This window comes from Eschrichtius robustus, chromosome 19 (genome assembly GCF_028021215.1).
Source record: "Eschrichtius robustus isolate mEscRob2 chromosome 19, mEscRob2.pri, whole genome shotgun sequence".
In the NCBI taxonomy this organism is placed as follows: Eukaryota; Metazoa; Chordata; class Mammalia; order Artiodactyla; family Eschrichtiidae; genus Eschrichtius; species Eschrichtius robustus.
Window position 1 is genome coordinate 51,449,603 of NC_090842.1, and position 16,167 is coordinate 51,465,769.

Sequence of the window (16,167 nt, forward strand, 5' to 3'; positions counted from 1 at the left end):
AATAGGTAAATTATATATTAGGAGGAGGCAAGTATTACAGGAAAAAATAAGATGAGTATAATGGGTATGGAGAATGGATTCTTGCATAACATCCGCCATAAGTGCTGGCTCTCCCCGGCTGCAAAAAGTTGAGGAGAGAGACTGTTCATTACATTTTCCCAAGTGTCTGGAGTATTCTCTCTACACGCTTTCTACATTAAAGTCCCTTCTGCTTTTTGTATGTTCAGTGAATATACCTACACATACACCCGTATACTCTCCGCTTACAAAAATGGGACTGTACTGAATGAATATACACCATCGCTTTGCTCTTTTTTCTTGTTTTTTGGCTGCACCGCGAGGCATGCAGGATCTTAGTTCCCCAACCAGGGATCGAACCCGTGCCCCCTGAAATGGAAGCGCAGAGTCTTAATCAGTAGACCATGGGGGAAGTCCCTGAAATGGTTTTCAAATATAATTAATTATGTTATTAGTGACATTAACTATGGTGAGGATGATCTGGGGGACAAAGCTCCTCTAGGGCTTCTCCGACAACATCCCTGAGAGCAGCGTTAGGGCCACGACTCAGGAGATGCTGCAGCACGAGAACTGTATCCTTTCCAGAGCAGCACGCTGCTCTGTCAACTTCTACTGTGGACACTGGTAAAAATGTTCTTAAAATTAGGAGAGAAATTACACTTCAAATGAGAAGTTAAAGGAGAAACTTTACGTCAACCTCACAGAGGTCAAAGAGGATATCGATACATTCTAAATGTATTCTTGACTTTGAAATTTAGTAATCTAGGATAGACTTAAACATAGTTAGCAGAATAAAAAATACCAAGCTGAAACCCACTGTAAATATCAGGGGCAAGACAAGGACGGCTACCACCACTGCCATTACTTAGCATAATTCCGAAAGTTCTCTAGCCAACAATTTAAGAAAAGTAAGATATAGATGTTAGAAAGGAAGAAACGAAATAATTTTTGTGCAAAATAACGGTGTTTTTACAAACTCCAAGAGCGTCAACTAAAAAAACCACAAAACTGATAAGAATTCAGTACAATGGCCAAAAAGTTAATACTAAAAGTTAACAGTCTTATAAAGAACAGACTTGTGGTTGCTAAGGAGGAGGGGCGAAGGAGAGGGATGGATTAGGAGTTTGGGATTAGCAGATGCAAACTATTATCTATAGAATGGATAAACAATGGGGTCCTATTGTACAGCACAGGGAACTATATTCAATATCCTGTGATAAATCATAATGGAAAAGAATATGAAAAAGAATATATATATGTATAACTGAATCACTTTGCTGTACACCAGAAACTAACACAACATTGTCAATAAACTATACTACAGTTAGAAAAAAAAAAAGTTAATAGTCTTCCTTTCTTACACAAACAATAACCAGTCAGAAAAATAGAACAGGGGATCAAAAACTTTCACAATTATAACAAAAGTACAATATCCCTAGGGATAAAATTAATTTAATTAATTAAGCAGATAACTATTAAACGTTACTGCAAGACGTAAGTTATTTCATTGTTTCATTTATTCATTAAATCACTTTTTTTAAACGAGATAGGCATGATCCCTGCCCCCATAAAACTTGCTGTTTGTTGATTGTCAACAATTGGAAATATTACGTTCATGGATGAAAATGTACAATATTGTAAAGATGCAATTTTGTCCAAATTAAGCTATGAATCTCATGAAATTTCAGTCAAAACCCAAAAGCGCTATTTTGGAGAAACCTAACAAAACACGGAAGTTAAAAACACGGAAGAAAAGCCAAGAACATTTCGGAAAGCATAGTAATAAAGAAGGATTGCTCCAACTGGTGTTAAAACACACAGGGATTAAACAATGAAACCAAATATGGAGCAGAAACAAACTGAAGCAGATTCGAGAATCAGGTATATAACATAAGCCAGTATTCCAAAGAAGAGGAAAAGCCTGGAGCATCCAGCAGCTCCAGGCAGGAAGGAGGGGCACACACAGGTGTGCCTGATGTGAATTTAAGGGAAGAACTCATCTAGTGATGTGGGCAGGGTTATGGGAAACCATAGGATTGTGCAGGACCTCCAGAGCCACTAGAACCACAGAGTTGAAGGGTCAAGGGGGAGAAGGAGCTATGGGAACCTGGAGAGGTGGCTGTCTGAGGTGAGCATCCAACAGCCACGAGGACCTTCCCTGCTCGGGGGGTGGGGGGGTGGGAATTGTAAAAGGCACCCAGCTGAGGGAGCTGAGGAGTTAAAAGCCCCGACTTCCCTCTCTTCCCATCCTCTCATCTCCTGCTGTTGGCTACTCCCCCTCGGACACACCCAATAGAAAGCCACAGAGCAGGAATCTGCTGCTGCCCCCCCGGCACAGAGCAGGGTAGAGGAGGGCTGAGGGGGAGGGAGGGGCACGCAATGAAATGGACAGCATCCAGCACCACAGATGGATTCTTTTTTTTTTTTTTAATTTATTTTATTGTATTTATTTATTTTTGGCTGTGTTGGGTCTTTTTTGCTGTGCGCGGGCTTCCTCTAGTTGCAGTGAGCGGGGGCTACTCTTTGTTGAGGTGTGTGGGCTTCTCATTGCGGTGGCTTGTCTTGTTGTGGAGCACGGGCTCTAGGCGCACGGGCTTCAGTAGCTGTGGCACGCGGGCTCAGTAGTTGTGGCTCGCTGGCTCTAGAGCGCAGGCTCAGTAGTTGTGGCACACGGGCTTAGTTGCTCCGCAGCATGTGGGATCTTCCCGGACCAGGGCTCGAACCCATGTCCCCTGCACTGGCAGGCGGATTCTGAAACACTGCACCACCAGGGAAGCCTCACAGATGGATTCTTTATACATAGTTCAGGGGAAACTGGCTACCTATTTTTTGGTGAAAATAAAAAGTACTACACCTCATTGTTTTACACACAAATTCCTGATTGATTAAAGATTTAATGTTAAAAAATTTTAAAGCACTGGAAGAAACTATAGTAAAATATTTATGTCTTCTTGATGTGGAGAATGCCTTTCTGAACACGTTATCAAGGAAGAATTGTTAAGGGAAGAACTGTTAAGCTTAACAACATAAAATCGTTTGGAAAAAAAAAAAGATATACTTTTTAAACTGGTATTGCTTGTAAAACAAGTTAAAGGAGAGAACCTACTGGGAGAAATATTTGTAACGTACATAACCAAGCATTACTCTCCTTCATATGTAAAAGAACTCTTAAAAGCAACTCTATGGTAAAGCAGACAAAGGACAGAAATAGGTATTTCCAAAAGGACACATGTAAAGGACAAATAAACAAAAGCGGGAACTCTAGTACTGATCAAAGAATGCAAACTGTCATGATATCATTTTTGCCTGACCTCACAAAATCAAAATGATAAGCGATACCCAATGTAAGCAGTCATACACTGTGGGAATGTAAGGCAGGACCACTTCTGGTGGGTACTTTTCTTTTTTTTTTTTTGGCTGTGCTGCATGTGGGATCTTAGTTCCCTGACAAGGGATCGAACCAGTGCCCCCTGCAGTGGAAACGCAGAGTCTTAACCACTGGACCGCCAGGGAAATCCCTGACATGTACCTTTGACCTACCAAATCCTCATCCAGAAATTTATCCAAAGGGAATATTCAGCAAAGTGTGCAACATGCTCAGAGAGCTGCTGACAACAGTATTTGAAAGCTGCCTTAAGAATGAAATTGGGACTTACCTGGTGGCACAGTGGATAAGACTCTGCACTCCCAATGCAGGGGGCCCGGGTTCAATCCCTGGTCAGGGAATTAGATCCCACATGCATGCTGCAACTAAGAGTATGCATGCCGCAATTAAGGAGCCAGCGAGCTGCAACTAAGGAGCCGGTGAGCCACAACTAAGGAGCCTGTGAGCCGCAACTAAGACCCAGCGCAACCAAGTAAATAAATAAAGATAAAAAAAAAAGAATGAAATTAATAACTACCTTATTTAGCACCTACTACCAGAAGACACCATGCTACGCCTGAACAGATCACAGGAGCCTCACAGCCTCCTAAGGCAGGCCCCTGATCAGAGGACAAGATCGGGTGCTCAAAGATTAAGTACCGAGCAAGTTACATAGCTCAGTGGGGAGATGGGGGGCGGGGGAGGGAGGTGTGTGGCTGTGAGGGATCTTTACGTGTCTTGATATTTTCTGAATGTTTTGCAATACTGTTCTCAGTTGGAAAAATAAAGTAATAAAGACATATTTAAAAGCAAAAAAAAACCGTGAATTCTCTGAAAGGGAATTGATTTTGATCGTGTTTTTTTATGAAGCCATTTTAAAGTCCATTTATTTAAAACAGAAAAAAATCAGACCATGAAGCTTCAATGACCATTAAACATCACATGGATACACAGATTTGAAAGACAACTTGAATTGCCCTAATTCAGTCGGCCAAACTACTTCTGTGGCACCTGTCTGTGTTACTCTCAAGGACAAACGTGGAAGGAAAAACAGAACATCCCCCAAACATTCTCATTTTTGTATGACTGACATTTGTAGAGTCCTTTTTAGACTAAAATGACATGGCTGGAAGCCTCAGCTGAATAGCACTTGGCCATACCCACAACATGTGATTTTTTTTTCCCCCACTGGCTTTAATGTGAATTCAGCACATAACATGTTTGGATCCTTACAGATGCCCATGAAATTCCCAAGTTTCTCCAAGAGTCTCCCTTTTAAATGCCTGCGTTCTGTATTTTTATTTTTATTTTTTGGTAACCTTTACAATTCCTTCCAAACTCAGACATTTTGTGGTTCTAAGTATGTCTTTTTTTTTTTTAACTGAAACATAGTTGACCACAATTCTATGCTAGCTTCAGATGTACTACATATGATTTGACATTTGCATACATTATGAAATGATCACTACAGCAAGTCTAGTAACCATCTGTCACCAAAGTTATTACAGTATTAGTGACCATATTCCTTAGGCTGTATATTATAACTCCCTGGCTTACTTATTATATAACTGCAAGTTTGTACCTCTTAATCTCCTTCACCTACTCCGCGCCCCCCTCCCCCAAATGCCTGCACTCTTGCAGCTCTGGCACCAAGCAACAAACTAAATCTTAAAAGAAACTATTCTACAAAAGCAACTAAAACATTTCCACAGACGTAAGCATTGTCTGGAGTCTCACAGACCTGTGGCAAGTGTCACATCTAAAAGTTCAGGGGACCTGTGAAAAGCTGCCATATAGCTGTGGATTGTTTCCTACCCAGAAAATAAAATCTTTGGCAATCCTGCATCCAGCAAGACTACCAATGTCCCTTCTCAAACTCCAAAATAAACCCCAAACTCACAGGGCCCGGGACCTGGATTTAAACAAGCAGCAGTCCACAAGGCCATAAGTGAAAGCGCTTATATGTCAAGGGACTCACGCGGTCTCTGATTGAGATTGGAGGTCAAGTGCAAAGGCTTCTGAAGCATTAACCAATTGCTTTTTAAAAGGACAAATTGTGTAGGGCCCAAAATGCCATATGATCATTTTTTCCTTTTCTAAATTAAAAGCAGTCCAAGATGAGTCAACTAACAGGATTACTGTGAAAAGAAACAAAACTCTCTGGAGCATTTTTCACGATGCTGGGATTCATTCCTATACACCATGCCTGTGCTGGAAAGCTCAGAGACAGGCACTACCTTCCACCTCATCGCCACTTTCTCCTCCTAAATGGAAGTTTGAGGTGAGTCAGTAAAACTCAGAGTGATGGATGCGGGGCGAGGAGGAAGAGGAAAGCATTCCAGGCACGGGGAGGCCTCTCCTGGCCCCAAGGCATCTCTGGGTGACTCCATCAAAACACATCTTCCACTTCCCACCTGGATCCCCCACTGAACCACGGGATCCAAAGGCAGGGCCTGTGACATCAACAGCACCCTGCACAGTGACAGACACAGATGGGCTTACAAGTACTGCTGCTTGCCAGGGACACCCTGGCTAAGGGGAGGCCAGATACCGTTCACTTTAAAGATGTGAATTGTGCGGTGTGTGAATTATATCTCAATAAAGTTGTTATTGGAAAAAAAAAAAAGATGGAAGGAAAGAAGGGAGGGAGGGAGAAAGAGGGGGAGAGAGAGAAAGAAAAGAGAAGGTAGACATCCAGGAATTAGGGAGCAGGGGGGATCCATAAACTCTAGCTATTCAAGTATTTAAGCTATTCAAGTATTTACTTTGTTTTGGTGTTTTTTTGTTTTTTGTTTTTGTTTTTTGGCCAAGCTGCGTGGCTCGTGGGATCTTAGTTCCCTGACCAGGGATTGAAACCAGGCCCCGACAGTGAAAGTGCCAAGTCCTAACGACTGGACCGCCAGGGAATTCCCTGATTTACTTTGAAATGTATCAAAAAATAAAATGGATTGATGTATAGATCCAGGGGTGCATAAATGGACGAATACGTGATAAAGTGACTACAGCAAAATGTTCACGGGAGAACCTAGGTAGTGAGTATATAGGGATTCACTGTAAAATTCTTTCAATTTTTCTATTTTCACAGTAAAATGTTGAGGGGCATAAACTTTGGCTATTCTTCCAAAAACGTGGCCTAAATTGGTTATATACCCTCTTTGACTTGCCTCCTGGGGTGGACTGGCCCGGGTTTCCAAACCCTTCCCCAGAAGCCTCAGTGACCAGATGAAAGGGAGCATCTGAAAGGACGGCACAGGCTCTGAGGGGGCTCAAGGCCACCCTGCAGAAATCAGCTGACAGTCGGCACATTGAGCCTAAGGCCACTCGCAAGGGATACACAACTTCTACATTTCCCTTTTAAACAGTGAGTCCAGTGCCCCTTGCTTTGAGATTTACCTTGAGAACGACTGAAAAGTCAACGTCCTTGGTTTCCTTCAGGCCAAGTGGAATCAGGGGAATCGTAAATGCCTCCCTGGAAGGAACACAGCAAGGTACATGAACATCCGTATGCCGGCCACTTTGCACCCCCCAGCCTTCCCCCAGCAGCCCAGCTCACGTCCCCACCCGCTCTCCCCCCTCCAAGCTAGCACACACCAGGTCATTTTCCATAAAGAACACTCGGGTCACGTCCCCATCTCTGTTCCAAAACTGGTCCCGGTCCCCGGCAACTTTTAAACGACCTAGCTTAACACATGAGGCCCCTACCAGCTCCACCCTGATTTAACCCTCCAATCGCTACACTTCTTTGAGTAACTGTGCTGAGAACCTACTGTGCACCCGGGGCTGTGCCTGGTGTGCTCACTGCTCCACCATCTCCACCCAACCCCCATCCCCCTCCGCCTCTCCTCACTGCAGCGGGTCCCATCTCTCCTGCAGCCCTCCAACCCTGGGCTCTCAAGGGCCTCCTCCCATACGGCGTATCCCTCTAGGTGTCCCATCCCCATCACAGGAAGGCCTTGAGGGCAGGGGCCCCATCTGACACCTCAGTGCACCTGGCTCCCAGCCCTGGGTCAGACCCTGACCGGCTGTTTCCCCTCCACCTCCTTTCCCCGCACTCACCAGCTGGTTACCCAACAGGTCGCCCTGGGAGTGGCCTTAGGGGCAGAGCTAACAGGAAGTGAATGGGGCTCAGCTCTGTTTTGCAAACAGGGATTTCGCTCCCTGACCTGTAACAGGAGACCTCCTGGGGTTGCTCAGCCCAGCCCAGGGAGGAGGCCAGGAATGCAGGCAGGGTGAGTGGACAATAGGCTGTAAGCTGAAGCTGCCTCTGTGGGGGACAGAAAACAACAGGGCTAAGCTGAAAGCAGGCGAGCCCCAGCGGGGTGTATAGCTTCCCCAAAGCCCTCTCCTGACGGAAAGCTGGATCCTGCTAGAAGGAGATGAAGCCAGGCCGTGCTGCTCTCCTCTGGGCCCCAGCGTGCTCCTGGCCTGACCCCCACGGGGCTGGCTCTCCCTGTGACTGTCCAGGAGCAGCCAGCGTCCCGAGGCCTCCAGGCCAGGGCGCCCCGCCCTCCATCTTGCGCTAATATAACTTTTTCCGTAACTTCCGGCTTCTCTGTGTTTTCTCATCTGCACAATGAGATTGTTTCTTCCCTGTCTACCTCATAGAAATGTTTAAAAATCAACCATGCTGAGAAAAAAACAATCTGCTTTGAAAACGGGAAGAGGGGCAGATGGAAATGCAAGGTGTCATTATGCATCTGCACATCTCTCTCCCCTCTTCCCAATGCACAGGGGACAGACCGGCCACTTTAGAGCCGCACCGTGGTCACACAGGGGCCTTAACTGCATGTCTCTGGGGGACACCCTCGTGATGGACAGCCCTGTGCTTCAGTACGGTGAGGGGGGAATATAAAACATCCTACATTTATCACCAAAGTTTGGTCCGGCCTTGCTTCCTCGAGGAACTTTGACCTTCTGGGCAAAACACTGGAATTTAATACCAGAGCATAGGCTGGGGGAAGTTGTGCATTGACTGTTCTGATTAGGTGTCAGACTGCACTGGGAGCCCACAGGTAAGCGAGGCAGGACACACGGGCTGGCTCATGGACAGTCACCAAAGGAGCAGAGGTTTCACACGTGACTCAGAAGAACACCTCGGGGACAGTGCAGAGGATTGGGGACAATCAGGAAAAGCACATTCCAAAGGTGACTCAAGGTTCCCCAACATTTTCCTTCTGTTAATCCAGGGAATTATTTTCTGACTGGGTTTCCCCTGGGACTCCCTTACCTTTTGAGAAGTACCACTTCCCCACACAGAAAAGTATGTAAACTGTTCTTTAGAGCTCAAAGTTTTTTCTTTCTTTTTCGGCTGCCCCACGCGGCATCTGGGATCTTAGTTCCCTGCCAGGGATCGACCCCGCGCCCCCTTCGTTGGAAGCACAGAGCCTTAACCACTGGACCACCAAGGAAGTCTCCTCAAAGTTATTTCTTCTTAAAGATGGACTTTTCTTTCCAAGGTAGCTCACCTTGGGGTGGGAGACTCTCTGAGCTTTTCTGAAGGTCACACCTCAACATCTGGTCTCCTATAAACACTCCCTAAGGGATGCTTCTGAATTAGAACATCTGTTTCTCAAATATTTAATGAGGGACATTTCCAAAGTGTCTCAGTCACACTGTCTCCTCAGGGAACTTGCAAAGGTCTCATAATCTTTGATATAAAAGGCAGTTTATATGTTTTTGTACTCTTATCAACAGAATGACCCAGAGTCAGACCGTGTGCATGGTGCTGAGGCTGACAAGGAAGAAGGCAGGGCTTCCTGGGGCCCATCTGGCAGGCTGGCTCTCAGAGCTAACCACAGCCGCCGTTCCAGGGTATCTTTATGACCGAGCCACCACCCAGGCCACCTGAGAGACGCCATCTCCCCACCTGGACCCAGCCACACAGCTCTCCTGTAAAACTATGTCCCGTGTGTCCCCAGGACAAATAAATGCCTTCTTGCCCAACTGGCCAGGTATTTCCAACAAACTCCATGGGTTCATCCCTTTAATTCCTACACCTTGCTCAACCCCAAATTGGATCAAAGTGGGGTCTGCCACACCCTCAGGCCTATCTGTGCACCATCCCTGATGTAGGCATGTTCCAAGGCTCAGAAAGTATCCAAAAGAAGTGTTGCCCCCACTTACTCTGTGCTCTGATAGACTCCCACCGAGATGTTGAGCCCCTCCAGCTCTTCCTTAAGCATTTGCAGGTCTGAGTTCAAGAAGCTCAGTTCCAGGCGCACCTGCTCCCGTACCTTTTGGTTCGTGGCTGCTCTGTTAAAAGAGAGGGGGGAGAGAAGCATCCTCAGCCAAGCATCCCAGCTGCCAGGTGAGCAGATACCCCAACCCTTGTCCCCGTAGGGAAGTTCTGAGGGTCTGCCTGCAGATGGAGGAGCCAGATGTGATCAGATAAGGTGTCTCAGGGATGCTGGGCACCTGCCCCATTTTGAGCCACACCTGCCAATAAATGGACCTAGGATATAGCCAATGACACTGAGCTGCCTGACATGAATGCTAAGACCTCTCTGTAAGAATTAGCCTTGAGAAGACAAAAAGGAGTTGCTCCTAGTCACCCATAACAGACCATAAATTTTCCCCTTAAAAGGAAATGGATGAGGGCTTCCCTGGTGGCGCAGTGGTTGAGAATCTGCCTGCCAATGCAGGGGACACGGGTTCAAGCCCTGGTCTGGGAAGATCCCACATGCCGCAGAGCAACTAGGCCCGTGAGCCACAATTACTGAGCCTGCGCATCTGGAGCCTGTGCTCCGCAACAAGAGAGGCCGCGATAGTGAGAGGCCCGCACACCGCGATGAAGAGTGGCCCCCACTTGCCGCAACTAGAGAAAGCCCTCGCACAGAAACGAAGACCCAACACAGCCATAAATAAATAAATAAATAAATTTAAAAAAAAAGGAAATGGATGAGAAAATAGAGGCGGTAACACTCCCCAGTTCATCCTATGAGGCCAGTATCACCCTGATCCAAAACCAGAGGAAGACACCACAAGAAAACAAAACAACCAATCAATATCCTTCATGAATACATATGCAAAAATCCTCCGTAAAATATTAGCAACTTGAATCTAGCAACATATACAAAGGATTATACATCACGACCAAGTGGGATTTATCCCAGGAATGCAAGGTTGGCTTAATATCCGAAAATCAATTAATGTAACATACTATATCAACAGAATAAGGGACAAAAAATAAATTGTCATCTCAACAGATGCAGGAAAAAAAGCATGTGATAAAGTCCAACACAGATTTATGATAAAAATCCATAACAACCTAGGAATAAAAGATAATTTACAAAACTTGATAAAGAGCATCTACAAAAACCCACAGCTAACATCATACTTAATGGTGAAAGATTGATGCTTTCCCCCTTATGATCAGGAACAAGGCAAAGATGTCCACTCATGCCACTTCTAATCAACACCATACTGGAGGTTCAAGCCAGCAGCAATAAAATAAATAAAGAAATGAAAGGCATCTGGATTGAAAGGAAGAAGTAAAACTGTCTTTATTCACAGCTGTCATAATCTTGCATGCATAAAATCCCCAGGCATCCACAAAACAAATACTGGAACTAATAAATTTAGTTAGGTCACAGGATATAATTCAAAATATACAAATCAATTTTTTTTCTATATACTAGCAATGAGCAATCTTGAAATGAAATTAAGAAAATTTCACTCAAAATAGTATCAGAAAGATCAAAATACTTAGGAATAAAATTAAGAAAAGAAGCACAAGACTTGTACACTGAAAACTTCAAAACATTGCTGCGATATTTAATGGAGAAACATTCCATGTTTATGGATTGGAAGACTCACTATTGTCAAGACGTCAATTCTCTCCAATTGATCTATCAATTCAAAGAAATTCCAATCAAAACGCTAGTAAGCTTTTTAGTAGAAACTGACAAACTGAGCCTAAAATTTATATGGAAATGCAAAGGGCCTAGAAGGGCCAAAGAAGTTTGAAAAAGAACAAAGTTAGAGGATTTATGCTATCTGATTTTAAAACTTACTATAAAGCCTCAGTAATCAAGATGTGGTATTGGCATAAGGAAAGGCAATGGAACAGAACAGAATCCAGAAATAAATCCTTATATTTATGGTGAATTGCTTTTGACAAAGGTGACAAGAAAATTCAAGGGGGAAAAAGTCTTTCTGACAAATGATGCTGAAGCAATTGGACATCCCTAGGCAGGTCAGTGTCCCCAAGACCACCGCCAGGTTCAGTGATTTACTAGGAGGACTTGCAGGACTCAGGATATAGTTGTACGCATTGCTCTGACTTATTACAGCAAAAGGACACAAAGCAAAATCAGCTAAGGGAAAGGTGCATGGGGTGAAGTCTGAAGGAAACCAGGCACAGGCGCTAAGCGTCCTCTCTCCCAAAGGAGTCACACAGGACATGCTTAATTCCTTCAGCAAAGAGTTGTGACAACGCATGTGAAAATGCTATCTTCCAAGGAAGCTCATTGGGGTATTTACTGGGGGCTGGTCAGGTAGACACCTCTGCCTAGCATGTTCCAAAATTCAAAACTCCTAGGAGGAAAGCGGGTATTCAGTATAAACCACATTGTTTGTGCAAATAGTTTAAGTATAGTGAGCTCCTCTTATCAGTTCTGGGAATGGTGGGAACTCTTCTGAAATCTAAGTTTCCAGATACCAGCCAAACACCAACCTTGCAAGCAGGGCTTTCTAAGGATAGCCATCTCAGGCCGACTATGATAACTCTTTTCTGCACAATAGGCAAAAAATAAATCTCAATCTAAATTTTACACCAAACCAAATATTAAGTCAAAATGGATCAGAGACCTCAGTAAAAGAGCAAAAACTCCAAAACTTCTAGAAGAAAATCTTCATGACCTTGAGTTTGACAAAGTATTCTTAGCTACACACCAAAAGCACAATCCATAAAAGAAGAAACTGAGGACTTCCCTGGTGGCGCAGTGGTTAAGAATCCACTTGCCAATGCAGGGGACACGGGTTCAATCTCTGCTCCGGGAAGATCCCACATGCTGTGGAGCAGCTAAGCCCGTGTGCCGCAACTACTGAGCCTGTGCTCTAGAGCCCGTGAGCCACAACTACTGAGCCCATGTGCCACAACTACTGAAGCCCGTGTGCCCTAGAGCCCATGTGCCACAACTACTGAGCCCACGTGCTGCAACTACAGAAGCCCACGCACTCTAGGGCCTCCATGCCGCTACTACTGAGCCTGTGTGCTGCAACTACTGGAGCCCGCGTGCCTAGAGCCCATGCCCCGCAACAAGACAAGCCACCACAATGAGAAGCCCACACACCACAACAAAGAGTAGCCCCCACTCGCCGCAACTAGAGAAAGCCCGTGCACAGCAACTAAGACCCAACGCAGCCAAAAAAAATAAAAAATAAATAAAAATAAACTGCACATAAAAAAAAAAGAAATCGATTAACTGGACTCATCAAATTTAAAAACTTCTGTGCTTCAGAAGATACCATCTAAAAAAACAATGAAAAAAGCCAGACTGGGAGAAAATATTTGCAAATTATATAGCTGATAAAGAATCTGTGTCCAGAATATATAAAGAGTTCTGTTAATTAAATAACAAAAAGACCACTCAATTTTTTTTAATGGGCAAAAGATTTTTTTAAGTTGATTATAATTGACATACAACATTATATTAGTTTCAGGTGCACAACATAATAATTCTATATTTGTATATTTTCAAAATGATCACCACAATAAGTCTATTTGCCATCTGTTACCATACTTAGTTACAGAATTTTTTTTCTTGTGATGAGAACTTTTAAGATCTACTCTCTTAGCAACTTTCAAACATACAATACAGTATTATTAACCATAGTCACCATGCTGTACATCACATTCCCATGACTTATTTTATAACTGGAAATTTGTACCTTTTGACCACATTCACCCATTTCATCTCCCCTGCAGCCTCCACCCCTGGCAACCACCCATCTGTTCTCTGTATCTATGAGCTTGGGGGTTTTTGTTTGGTTTGGTTTTTTTTTTATTATTTTTTAAAATATTTATTTATTTATTTATCTGGCTGTGCCAGGTCTCAGTTGGGGCATGCAGGATCTCTTAATTGCGGCATGCAGGATCTTTAGTTGTGGCATGCAAACTCCTAGTTGTGGCATGTGGGATCCAGTTCCCTGACCAGGGATCGAACCCAGGCCCCCTGAATTGGGAGCATGGAGTCTCAGCCACTGGACCACGAGGTAAGTCCCTAGGAGTTTTTGTTTGTTTTGTTTTAGAGTCCACATATAAGTGAGATCACACAGTATTTGTCTTTGTCTGACTTATTTCACTTAGCATAATGCCCTCAAGGTCCATCCATGTTGCTACAAATGGCAAGATTTCATTCTTTTTTATGGCTAAGTAATATTCCATGGTGTGTGTGTGTGTGTGTGTGTGTGTGTGTGTGTGTGTGTGTGTCTATCACATTTTCTTTATCCATTCATCCATTGATGGACACTTAGGTTGTTTCCATATCTTGGCTATTGTAAATAATGCTGCAATGAACATAGGGGTACATATATCTTTTCAAATTAGTGTTTTTGTGTTCTTCAGATAAATATCCAGAAGTGGAGTACGTAGGTCATGTGGCAATTCTATTCTTAATTTTTTGAGGAATCTCAATACTGTTTTCCATAGTGGCTGTACCAACTTATAGACCCACCAATGCTGTATGAGTGTTGGGATTGTTTTCTTAATTTATCTTTCTGATAGTTTATTATTGATGTATAGAAATGCAATTGATTTCTGTATTTTGATTTTGTATCCTGCAACTTTACTGAATTCGTAAAATGGGCAAAAGATTTGAATAAACATTTTACTAAAGAAGTTCTATGAATGGCTAATATGTGCACATGAAAAGATGCTCAAAGTCTTTAGTCAATAGGGAAGCGCGTGTTAAAACCATAATAAGATACCAATACACAACTACTAGATTGGCTATGATAAAGAAAACAAACAATAACAAGTGTTAATGAGGATGTATAGAGAAACTAGAACCCTCCTGCACTGCTGAATGTAAATGACATAGCCACTTGGGAAAACAGCTGGGTAGTTTCAAAAAATGTTAAAACATAAACTTACCATACAACCAAGTAATTGCACTCCTAGGAATCTATATGAAAGAAATGAAAACATATGTCCAAACCAAGACATGAGTGTGAACGTTTATAGTAGCATTATTCCTAATAGCCCCAAAAGTAGAAAGAATCCAGATATCTAACTGGCAAATGGATAAGCAAAATGTGCTATATCCATAGAACGGAATAGTGTTAAGCAGGATGGAGGAACAAACTTTACCCAAGTTCTCAAAGCAGGGTTTCTGCCACCTGCTCAAAGACCTTACAGGTGCGAGCTCATTTTACAGATTGGGAGTCACTGCGGAAACAACTGTGGCAATAACAACCCAGTTCTAAGCCAGGTCTTGCTGAGCACATTTCCTTGAAGCATTCTGGCAAGTCCTCAGCCATGGCTCAGGCCAGGTACCAGAACTGTCCTCATCCGTGAAATGGGTCACCAGCCAAGAGCTCCAGCCAGCCAGAGAGACAGTACCTGACCACCTCCTCCTCCGCAGCTGATGAAAATCCATCCAGCTGTCATTGGCCTGCTTTGCTCACCACCTGTCCACCTTTCCTCCAGAGAGCAAAGCGCTAAACCACTTCCCCTGCAGTTGGCCCTCTCCCTTGGGGCTTTCCCCGCCTTGCACATATTTGGGCCCATCAGTTTCTCTCCGTGGTGCATATATATTCCCTTCTTTCTCTCTCTCTCTCTCCCTCTCTCCCCCTCCTTTGCTTCAGCTAGTTCTCCATGACCAACCAACAAGCTTATGCCCCCTCAGAAAGAGCAGCTGTGACCTGGCTGCAGATAGGATGGCACGTGCCCTCTCACTGCCCAGTAAGTTTTCACACATGCACGTTTGGACTCCCCAGCCAGGCAATGAGATATTGGAAGCTCAGATGGTGAATGTCATTGGTTTGGGAATTTCTTTTGGAGAAGGACACGATCACCAGTAAGAAATGCATTTAGGGCTTCCCTGGTGGCGCAGTGGTTGGGAGTCCGCCTGCCAATGCAGGGGACACGGGTTCGTGCCCTGGTCCGGGAAGATCCCACATGCCGCGGAGCGGCTAGGCCCGTGGGCCACAACTACTGAGCCTGCACATCTGGAGCCTGTGCTCCGCAACGGGAGAGGCCGCGACAGAGAGAGGCCCGCGCACCGCGATGAAGAGTGGCCCCTGCTCGCCGCAATTGGAGAAAGCCCTCACACAGAAACTAAGACCCAACACAGCCAAACTAAATAACTAAATTAATTAATTTAAAAAAAAAAAGCAATGCATTTATATCACAGCACAGTACACACATACACCTCCCGCCCCAAAAACAAAAGTCTCACAAAACCATACTCTGCCATACATGTGATGCTCTCCAATATATTCTGTTCGAACTCTAATAACTTCTCTTTTAAAAACAATAATGTTTGAAACTCTCCATTTCTGATTCTCTGACACCAACTGGGTGCCCAACAATTCAATTCAATTCTGACACCAACTCCCAGAGTTAGAAGAGACCCCACAGGTTAAGGGCTCAGTGACACAAGGCTGCTCCCACTTCGGGAGTCAGTTGTAAGCAGGTGGGGGCAGGGGGAGGGCACCTGAACTCCTGACCAACCAGCTACAAATCAGAGGTTCCCACAACCCCCTTCTCAGTTTCAATAATTCACTAGAATGACCCACAAAACTCAGGAAAACATTTTACTTCCATTTACTGGGGTTTATTT

At 44.2% G+C, this 16,167-nt stretch overlaps 1 protein-coding gene across 1 annotated transcript in view; it reads right to left on the bottom strand.

Annotated features, from left to right (window-relative positions):
- The window catches only part of RHPN2 (rhophilin Rho GTPase binding protein 2), a 57,384-nt gene that overhangs the window by 21,155 nt on the left and 20,062 nt on the right, over positions 1 to 16,167 (bottom strand). The window contains exons 3-4 of the mRNA XM_068528445.1: positions 9,506 to 9,634; positions 6,776 to 6,851 (exon numbers count right to left, since the gene is read on the bottom strand). Of these exons, the coding sequence (XP_068384546.1) occupies positions 6,776 to 6,851; positions 9,506 to 9,634 (205 nt within the window). The remainder of the gene's footprint in view (positions 1 to 6,775; positions 6,852 to 9,505; positions 9,635 to 16,167) is intronic.